At 42.2% G+C, this 10,663-nt stretch overlaps 1 protein-coding gene across 1 annotated transcript in view; it reads left to right on the forward strand.

Moving 5' to 3' along the window:
• The window catches only part of SPRED2 (sprouty related EVH1 domain containing 2), a 59,615-nt gene extending 49,519 nt beyond the window's left edge, over window positions 1–10,096 (forward strand). The window contains exons 5-6 of the mRNA XM_084283599.1: window positions 6,092–6,241; window positions 6,646–10,096. Coding sequence (XP_084139725.1) covers window positions 6,092–6,241; window positions 6,646–7,296 — 801 coding nt within the window. The 3' untranslated portion in view covers window positions 7,297–10,096. The remainder of the gene's footprint in view (window positions 1–6,091; window positions 6,242–6,645) is intronic.
• Window positions 10,097–10,663: the final 567 nt, after the last annotated feature.

A 10,663-nucleotide genomic window follows, 5' to 3' on the forward strand; every position in this document is an offset into this window, starting at 1 on the left:
GTCAGGACAAAGTAAAATCTTGTGGTCAGGAGACAGAAATCTAAAATCTTACAGATTCTTCACAATGAAGCTTTTTCTTCCTTAATACCTAGGTAATCTTAGCCCTGCTTGAAGTGGGCTCTCTTGAACACACAAGGACAATTCAGAGATGAATTAAAAATGTGAAATCTTTTTCTAACTTTCTTGAGTAGAGAGCAATTAGAGACAAAAACTAAAAATTTTGCTCTTCCCTCTCTGTGACTTTCAGTAGCAGCCATGTCCCTTAAGGCTTAAAAATAAAAGCTGGAGGGGAAAGGAAAGAAATGTTCTTGCAAGATTAGGCTGAGGGAGTACTGGGAGACTATATTTTATCTTAATTTCTTTGGAAAGGTGGAAGTTTCGGTGCCGTGTGTCCAAAATAGCTCTCAGACTTCCTCTTTGTGAAGTTCATAAACAGCGGAGGCTCTGCAGATAAACCTCAGAGTCGAGCGTAGGTCCGTACCGTTCACTTGCTTCACCATTTCAGACTTTTATCATTTTTCCTTTCCGTATCGATAGCGCAGCTGTGTTTTCCCTTTTCTCCAGCAAATGGGAAGGGCCCTGCTCGCTTGTGCTGGGGCTCCCGAGCACAACTGCACCTGGGCAGAGCACACAAACAACGGGCTCCAGATGACAGGGAGGATGCAGCTTGTCGCATGTCTGTTTTCCAGGCTCATCCCTAAGCCATGAATTAGTGATGGAGCTGGGTTTCTCGTACTGGGGATGTCTTTTCAGATGATCAGACATCAAGCAGGCCCCCCATTAGCCTGTGTGGGCTTCCCAAAGTGAAAGCAGCAGGGTTGGCAGCTGAAGAATGCCTTGGCAAAGATGAGACCCACCGAGTTTTGCATTTCCACGTGGGGCACAGACAGACCCCATCAGATTGGGGTGGTTCAGAAAGGCAGCTTGCACGGCAGTGGGAGAGAAGCCCAGCGACGTGTGGCAGCAGACAGCAGGTTAACTCACAGACAGACAGCTTCTGCTGTCGAAAGGCCAGGCTGGCACAGTTTTCCAATTACTTTAGAGCCATCCATTACTTGCAAAATTGCTTGTTCAACATCATGATACTTCTATTCCCCATCGCCTTCCCTACCTCGTGGAGCCATTAAAATCCTAGAGAAAAAGCAAATCATCTTGTTTGACCCACAATTAATCTTGACAGCAGACTTGGTAATGCTTTAGCTGGCTGAGAGCACTTCTAGAAGTTGCAAGCAGCAGAGCTCCCATAAATTCCCTCAGGCAACTGATTTCTGACAAGCCGCTTCATAAGTTGGAGATGGATCTGTCTTCTTTTTCCTGGCCACCCCGGGTATTGCACCACAAGGGGTGAAACTATTCAGTGAAGCCATTAGAGGCAAGGTGATCTGTCCAGTTCAGTAGCTGGGAAATGGGGGAAGGGGAAAGCTTTCTTTTTTTTTTTTTTTCATCTGTTTTTATGATAGATGCTTATCTCAGAATATTACTTAGGCACCTGATTAGCCAGCCGTTCTTGTGTAACAAATCCATTTCAATGAGAAGTAAACTGCAGTAAATGATTAACATAATCTTCTTTACTAATGACTAGGGATTATTTTTTTTTTTAATTTAATGAGTCACTTCTTAAATTCTGAGAGGGAAACAGGGGCCGGGGACACTTTTTCTTTTTAGTGATCGCAGTACAAGCATTTGTGTGTAGAAAAGGACTGTTTTCTCTCCAAGTGGCCGTATCAAACATGCAGTACGTGTGCTCGCCTAGATATGTTCAGCTCACTCGCAGGAGGAAATGTGTTGCACGGGTTTTATAAAATTGCTATTATGGTCATGATTAATGATTTTGTTATCCGAGCAGCGAAACCACAAGGCTTCGCGACCGCCATAGCAATCACAAAACTCTGGTACGTGCCGCACAAAATTCTCTAATTGTGCGTTGAGGGCGTGTTGAAACGGCGTTTCTTTGCGGACTCGCTGTTCCAACAGCTTTAGGTTTGGGTTCATTTCTCTTCTGTGGCTACCGGGCATGTTTTCAATAGTTCCCCTGAAAAAAAAAATATTTGGAACCAGATTGGTTTCAACTGGCTTTGGGGAAGACAGCGTTTCTCTGAGAGACCAATGGTTGATTGCCTGGCTCTGGAGGAGACAATGCCTTTTCTAGATTTATTCCCATAGGCAAGTGTGTTGTATTTGGGTGACCTGCAACAAACCTCTCGTGTCTCCCACTCTGTCATCCTCCCCCAAATTTTCACTGCAAATCCCAGCCCAGTCTTGTGTGGGGCAGGAATTGCTCTCTGCTTCCACCACGGGCTACGTCCTTTTCTTGGAGGATGTGTCTGACTGTCACCAGGTTCAGATTTAGTCGTGGTTGAGCGGTGCTAAGGAAACAGACCAACTTTCAGGGCTTGAGCATCATACCTTTGATCCTTGATTGCTTTCTGAGAGCTTCCATGTGGCTTCTTGAACCCAGCTGTAACCCTGGGATTTGTCAGAAATACTTCCCCCTGTTTGAGGCTTATCTGAGCATGTCCCACTGAAGGCCTTGTGTTCTTCTCTTCTGAAGAATACCAGAAGGATAATCACTTCCTACTCTCCTTGCCCATGGGGCTCCTGATGCTACAGACTTCTTCCCTTCCCATCTTCATGTTCCCTCCCATCATTTCTTTTCCAGGCTGGACAGACCTCCTCTATTTAGCTAACCAGTATTCAGAAGGCACCCCAGGCCTCCGATTGTCCTGACTATAGCACTGGGAGCTGCTGTTTTTTAACCCCAAGACCTCTGTCCTGAGCAGCAATAGCTGTTTGATAGTACATCACTGCACGTGTCAGATCAAGGTGTTCTCATCACTTTACATATTAGTGATAATTAGCTTTTTTTTTTTTTTTTTTTTTTTTTTAGCATCTCAGCATTATGAGATTCTTAAGCAAATTTTCAGGGTCAGCTTTTATTTTTACTTCCCTGAGTAACTAAAGTGTCATGAGAAGGTTTTGTCTTCTTGCTGTTCACCCTGTTTTCAGTTTATTTATGAGTACACTCAGCAGCTCACGTAGAGGCCTGGGGGCTTCACTGGAGACCTTCTGCTTGGGAGGGACAAATATTTCCCCCTCTTACATCCAAATCTTCAACCCATTTGTTCCTATGTGTTGAAGGCCTTCTTTTTTCTTCAATGGAAGCTTGAAGCTTTGGTGAGGGATCTGTTTTTTGGAAAGTAGCAGTGCTTATTTCAGCTGATAGTCAGCAAGGTGAGCCAGCAGATACTGCGTCTGTCAAGCAGTTTCCTTCAGCCTCACCATCCAGGAGGCAGCATGAACTTTTTTCCAGAAGAGTGAATGGAGACCTGGGCTCGGATAGACTGCTTTCTACCTTTCTGGGTGCTCGGAGCAAAGTGTTTGTGTTGGCAAAGTGCCCCTCTAATCTGAGGACATTGAACGTGGAAATGAAGCAATTTTTAATAAGGTTAATGCGGAGGCCTGAGCCGCAGCTTCTTTGGTATGCTGCAAACAGGTTTTGTAGCCATGTCAACACATGTGGAGGAGAGGCCCGGTCGCCCTGCTGGCTCTGAAGGAGAAGGAGGTGTGGAGCAAAGCAAGGGCAGATAAGGATCCGGCTAGATAGAAATCACTCCAGCCTCTCTTCCAATTGCCTGTTGCAGAAATGAGGCCTTCCCAGCGAGGCCGTGCACGCATCCAGCAAGCATCACGCTTCTCGGAGGGCTGGTTACAGCCCCCAGCTGCCCCACAAGGGATTATCTAGCAGCTACATCCACTTTGGGACTTCTTTTTCCATCTAGGAGGGCGAGAGGGTTGCAGGCCAACGTGTGCCACCTACTCCAGTTGAGTAAGTTTCCCAGGCTTCATTACGTTGACCATGAGCACCCACGATGTTTTTGGAGCGTACCCACGAAAGGCTTGTCCCAGCAGGGCTCGGCTGCAATTCCAGTGAAGGTGAAGGGTCCTGCTGGCTGGCACAGCACTCTGCTAAGCCCTGCCTCCTTTTTGGCTCATGACAGTCAAAGTTTAACTTTAAGAGCATGCTACAGGGTAAAACTACCCGGAATCTGGGGTGTGTGCCTTTCTGTTGTTGTTCTGAGAAGCTGAAATTACAGCTCTGCATCAGTCTGCACCACACGCCGCGCTGCGGAAAGGTACTTGTAGGAGGCGGCTGTTGTAACTAAATCCTAACCCTCCTAAGGAAGGTTTTCAAAATATCCTGAAAGCTTAATATTATTTTGAAGTACTTGCTTGTAGAAGCTTCTCGTTTTATTTTGAAGTGTCCCCAGAATGTGCTTGATACAGTAGGGCTTGAAGTTAGAGGCAGAAAAGTTAGCTTAGAAGTGCTTAAACCCCAGAAGTGAAGTGTCTTTATCTAGGGAGAAATGAAGACTAGGCTGATGAACCACTTAAATAATAATAGTAAAAAAATGAATACCAGTGCAGTTGCATTTTATAGGTGTTGTTAACATATCTTAAGACTTGTTCTAAGTACTTGTTGTTGTGGTTTTTTTTTATTATTATTATTAAAAAAAAAAAAAAGGGAAAGAAAAAACAATCCCACGTGAATTAAAAGTCTGTTCACAATGGGTGGGTCAGACATTCAAACTCATCCTGCTTGTTGTACGTCTCGGATAACCCAGCCTGACTTTACATTACGCTGCAACCAGATCTGTGTATTTGCTTTCAACAAAATAAGCTGGCAGTTCGGTGCCTTTAAGTGCTATGCCAGTTAAAGTGGTTCGACACATACTTTGTGTTGTAGTGCTTTAAGGTGTGCTCAGCTCTGGACAGAGCCTTGCGAGGCGTTGTTTTCAGAATAAACAAATGGCCACAATGACTGGTCTTGTGTTCTGGGAGTAAGAGACATGTTTAGTACAATTCATTGAAAAATAATATTTAGAGAGCGCATTCTTGACGAGGAGAGAAGGTTTTTCAGGTAAAACCAGTCTTCTGCCAGTGTTGATATAACTACCTTCCTCTGTTGGGGTTGTCTTTCTGCTAACTGCTGTGGAAAATGAAAACGTCTCCATTGGACTTGTCTTAGCCGCAGCCACAGCTTGACAGTTGAAGGTGGATGGAGATTTTTCTTAGTTCAAGGCACCAATATTGCAATTGATGTAATTGCAACGTTACAGCCTTTCTGTCAACAGCAGTACTGATGTGTAAAAGGAACCATCGAGAGGGTGCTCATGTAACAGCCGTCCTCTGATATTTGTGGTAATCTGAAAAAGTCTAACCAACGTATGAAAAGAATTAATGGGCAAAAGTCCTGAATGCCTGGATATTGGATGGAAGGTATTTTAACCAAGGAAGGGCTATGGAGAAGGGATGGCTAAGACTGGTCACCTGCTGTGCATTTCTCTAATAATAATACATTATTATAATACATAAAGAAAATAAATACATTAAGAAGCTGCAGGTATTGGCAGCAGCATATTATTGCATATTTTGCCGTTTCATGATTGTTACTGTGTAATGATATAATAATTAATCTAAAGAAAGTGAGCACTATGAGGCAGGAGTGTATAAAAATAAAAGGAACATTCATTGCACGTTGGAGATTAGTGACAAAAGGAGATGAAAAAAATGATTTTTAAAGGAAAGCTGATTATTTAAGTAGTCTGTGATGAACTGGAACTCAGCAAGTGTTTGGAGAAGAATGCATAAAGAAGTTTTTATCTTAATGGGACTCCTGAAGATTAACAAAATTACCAGATTTTTTTCAGTCCTGGGTGTGCATCAGGACTTAAACTCCTTCAAATGATGCAATCATTTAACCTTGTACTTCTAGTGTGAATGTTCGCCATCCTGCGGTGCCCAGCACAACAAATAATATGCCAAACGAATACGAGTGGTGTTAGTGAATATGTCACTGGTAGGCTATGGCACATTTAATTTTTCCATGTGTGTGGCAACACATTTTACGGCCTGGCAACAGATCTGCCTCTTTCAAGAACTTTGTGAAACCTGATGAAGCTGCCTGCTGTCAGGTGTTGCCAATATTGCAGGTGTGTGCGAAGTCAGTGAGTGGCAAAACACTTCTTTTTAATACTGCGTGCTGCAACAGCTGAATGTGTGACAAGTTTTTTCCCCTTTCCATTTAAAACAGAATGCTACAGATAGCTCCTCCAACTCCTCTCAGAAAAGGGAACAGCCCGTGCGAACTCTGGCTTCTCCGGCATCCAGCGAACATCGAAGAATTTGCACTCGTGGACACCTTCACGACCATTATAGTTCCGACCACTACCATCTAGAACAAGTAAGGTTTCTGTCTCTGTTAGCTGTTAGGACATAAAGGACTGTCTCTGTCATTAGCTAAGTCTGTGGAGTGTTTGGTTTCCTTCCCCCCCCCCCATCCCTCAGAAGATCCCCACTTCTATCTCCTTCTCAGTTAGTTTTAGTTTTAAGTGTGTTTTCTGTCTGAAAGTTGGACTATGGGGGAAAGCCAAATGCTTACCATACTTCTCCTACAGATAGCAGGGCACTTTGTGAAGACGCACTGATCTGTTAGCTTGTTGGGTGTGGTTTTTTTCAGTCAAAACACACCAAAGTGTGTACAAAGATCAAAATTGTTCAATAACTTGCTTTTCATTAAGCAAGGAGAAAGTAATTGCTCATTGAAAATTGAACTTATTTATATTTTCTCCATCCCTGCTTCCACAGTCAGCACCACGATCGTACCGGCACGTCAACTTTCCGGATGACGATGAGGAGATAGTACGCATCAATCCTCGGGAAAAGATTTGGATGACTGGATATGAGGACTATCGCCATGCCCCAGCGCGAGGAAAGAACTTTGATCCTGATGACATGGACTCCTACGTACGTTTTGCCAAAAGTGAGGCCTCAAAACACGAATACACTTATCCTTACGTAGACAACTCAGACTTTGACCTGGGTGAAGATATCAAGGGTGCTGTGATAAAGACTCAACCCGTCAAATTCAAGCCCAGACGGAAGGAGGATGGTGAGAGGTCGCGGTGCGTGTACTGCAGGGACATGTTCAATCATGAGGAGAACAAACGGGGTCAATGCCAGGATGCTCCAGACCGCGTCAAGACTTGCATCCGTCGAGTGAGCTGTATGTGGTGCGCAGACACTATGCTCTATCACTGTATGTCCGATCCGGAAGGAGACTATACAGATCCTTGCTCGTGTGACACCAGTGATGAAATGTTTTGCCTCCGGTGGATGGCCCTTATCGCCTTGTCTTTCATTGCTCCATGTATGTGCTGTTACTTGCCGCTTCGGGCTTGTCACCACTGTGGGGTCATGTGCAGGTGCTGTGGTGGAAAACACAAAGCTGCTGGATGACTACAGATGAGTTCAGAGTGTTATGTTTTTCCTGTAGTTCAAGGAACACGTTGGTTTTTGAGCATTAAGATCACTTATTTTGATGCAGCCACTGTGCCCAACAGCATCCAGAAACCACCAGTTTGGATCACTTTACATTTGATCGTCTGGGGCTCACACTGCATTGATTTGCTCATCAAGTGTTCTAACTAACTAACGTACAGCATAGACTTTTGTATTATTAATCTGTAATCAAACAGACTCTCTTGTACATGTTTATATTATTTTTTCAGTTAAAATGAGTTTGAGAAAAGAACTGCTTTAAATGGTGGTGGATTGTAGAACATCTCCAGGTTGTGTCCGTTTTGCCTCTGCTTGCTCGGTACCATCAGTGCATTAGCAAGTTTTGGCATTTCTCAAAACAGGGTGGTATAGTGAATGAAATCTCACTTGGAAGATATTTTAACTTGCCGTCAATTTATTGTGTGTATAGAAGATGTGCTAGTAACAAACTTGTACCACAACACAGTATTTCTGTCACTGGTTTTCTTTTATTTTGTTTTTTTGTTGTTGTTGTTCTATTTTCCAAAGCCAAAATAGCCATCTAAGCTGCAGTTTCTCTTCTAGAGTCCATCGTCATTTCCTTCAGCAAACATCTTAAATTATTTCTCTGTTCTTAAAGTTCTATGAACAGAAAGCAAGGCTCAGTTACCATAGTCACATAACCATTGAGAATCTGGTAGTTCTCCTTACCTGTAATCATTTCAGACCACTACTTGAAAGGGAAACTTAAATTTTAGTGTTTTCTTTTTTCCCTAAATAACTTTGGAAAAATAAAACTGTGTTTTCAGAGTTCTGCCTGAAAGAAGGGAACTTCTTCATTAGCCAGCCATGTCATGATTTGAGAATAAAACACTAAGGTTCCAGATGGGGAAAGTTCTTGTTATGCAAAGAATTATTAACAATGCAATGTCAAAAGCACTATTGTAATCCATGGCAATTCTGGGGAAATGCTGCATTAAGTGGTGGATTGTATGGAAAATAGTATTTGTTTATTTTTTTCTGTATAATACATGAGCATGAGAACATACACATCCACAGTAGAAACTACATTTAGCAGTCTAAGCAGGTATTTAAAATCAAAAGCCAGGTTGTTAACCACCACTTTCATTTCCTGACCTACGGTCCCAATCCTCCAGATGCTTACAGATGTCCCAACTTAATGCGTGTGCAACCAGCATTTCTGTGATTCTGTGTGTAGGATTAAGCATGTGAGTCTTTGCAGGAGCCAGACTGAAGTGTCTCCCCCGCTTTCCCCTCCCCAGTTTGCCACCCAGATTTATCAAGTGGATGCATAAGGTGCATACAGCAGGATAAGATTAATTTTTTTTAAATGTCATGTTGTCTTGTGTACAAGGCTTGTAATTAGCTGGAAAAAGAGTATTTTTCTAATATATTACAAGGAATAGCCAAATAATTTTTATTAAAAAAAAAATGATTTAGCGCAGTGAGCTCTAACTAGCATAGTACAATCTGAATACTTTGAGGCAGCTAGGGATTGGCTTGTCAAAGCTGGCACTGCTGTTCCTGCCATAATTTCTTTCTGCAGTAAATTGCCAGTGGGCGCATGTCCTTTCCCTCCCTCTATTGCACATTGACATCAGTCTTAAAAGAGAGGATTTTTTTTTTTTTTTTTTGCCAAATAAATGTAAAAGGAACGCTTGCCATTTTTTCTTGGTGGAATGTCCCAACAGTTCCTCTGAGAGTTAATCACAGCTTTTTAGTAAACCATGAACTAAGTATGCAATGTGCTTATACACTATAGAGTTTGGTAGGCTTAATTTGTAGCAGTTGCTGGGGATCTTTTGGTTGGAAAAAAATGAATGATAATGGAAAAGGGATGGAGTGTTACACTCTTGGTGATGTGTCTGGGTTTGCTGAATGAAATATAAATATTTTGTGCCTAATAGCAGTTGACAAATCTCTCAATGGTGTCTAGTAAACATCAAGCCAGCCTCGAAAAAATTTAATGGAACAACCTTTTCCTTTTATTTCTGTTCTCAGAGTTGTTTCATGTAAACAAACATCTGTAAGATCTTGTCTCTATAAAGCACAACACTACAAAAAGATCTTACAGCTTTTTGTCCGGTCTTGAAGTGCCCCTATTTATTTAAGTAAAGTAGACATACTCCAAGCCTTTCTGTATGTCTGGAAATAAAAGTTAAAAAAAAAAAAAAACTTTTTTTAATTTTATTTTTTTTATTATTTTTCCTCCCTTCTTCTTCCTCCCTTTTCTCCTTTTGGGTTTTTGTAATACTTGTAGATTTTGCTGCGTGTGTTATTTGGTTTGTGAAGGCAGTGGTGTAAGGGCACAATGATAGAAATGGGTGTTTTTTGTAAATATTTCTCCTTAATTTCCACACTGCTGCTGAACAGTGTGTAGCATTCTCCCAGTCAGCTTTGCAATACTGACATCAATCATTTGAGAGAAATTATTCAGATTTTATTTTTGTATCTGTGGTAACAAAACATTAACCAATTTTTTTTTCTGTTGTGGAAAATTTTTTTCAAGCTATTGCTCACATTAACAAATTAAAGTGCCTGAAGCCTCATCATTATTGTATCTATATACTAAAAGTTAAAACCCTGTTGTATTGATTTTTATAAGCCTTTTTACCTCTGTGTAAAAAAATATATATACAAGTGTATGATGTACATTTTAGTTCTTAACTTCTTTTTTTATTGTTTCTAATATGTATGATCAATGTAGCTATTGCTTTAAAATGTACCATGTAAATACAAATACATCATATCAAAATGATGCTGTTTATGGGTTTTGCCTGGCTGGAAAACAAGGTGAAAATTAAACCATGCTGGTAAATACAGGGGAAATTACCAGAGCCACCCTTCCAAGACCTCAGAGTCTCTGAGGAAAAAAAAAAAATGGAGTTAGTTTGCATTTTGAGGTTGTAAATGCTGTGAGCATCAGACACAGGCTGTACTTGCCCAAATGCAGCAGGGAATGAGGGAGTGGGTGTTTTTTTAAGTGGTTTTGGGTGTTATTCAGGTGTTTTGCATGTTTTTGGGGCGCATCTCAATGAGTAGGCCCAGCCTGGTGGCTCTGCCTTCCAGAAGGCCCTGGTGGCCATGACTGGGCCTGGGCCTGGGCCGGCACCCTCAGGTGTCACCATCACCCTCTGGGCGTCCACCCCCCACAGCCTCCCACCCCACGGAGGCCTTAAAATATACTTTTTTTTCCCTGTTTTAGCCACTATGATGGGAGATAGGGCTGGTGCTGAGGGCCAGCACATCGATGTCCTCCTCATGCTGCCACAAAACCACCCCACTACTTGGAGTAGTCCCAGCACCATGAGGGAAAAGGAGGGTA

The sequence above is a fragment of the Netta rufina genome (assembly GCF_964035555.1).
Source record: "Netta rufina genome assembly, chromosome: 3".
In the NCBI taxonomy this organism is placed as follows: domain Eukaryota; kingdom Metazoa; phylum Chordata; class Aves; order Anseriformes; family Anatidae; genus Netta; species Netta rufina.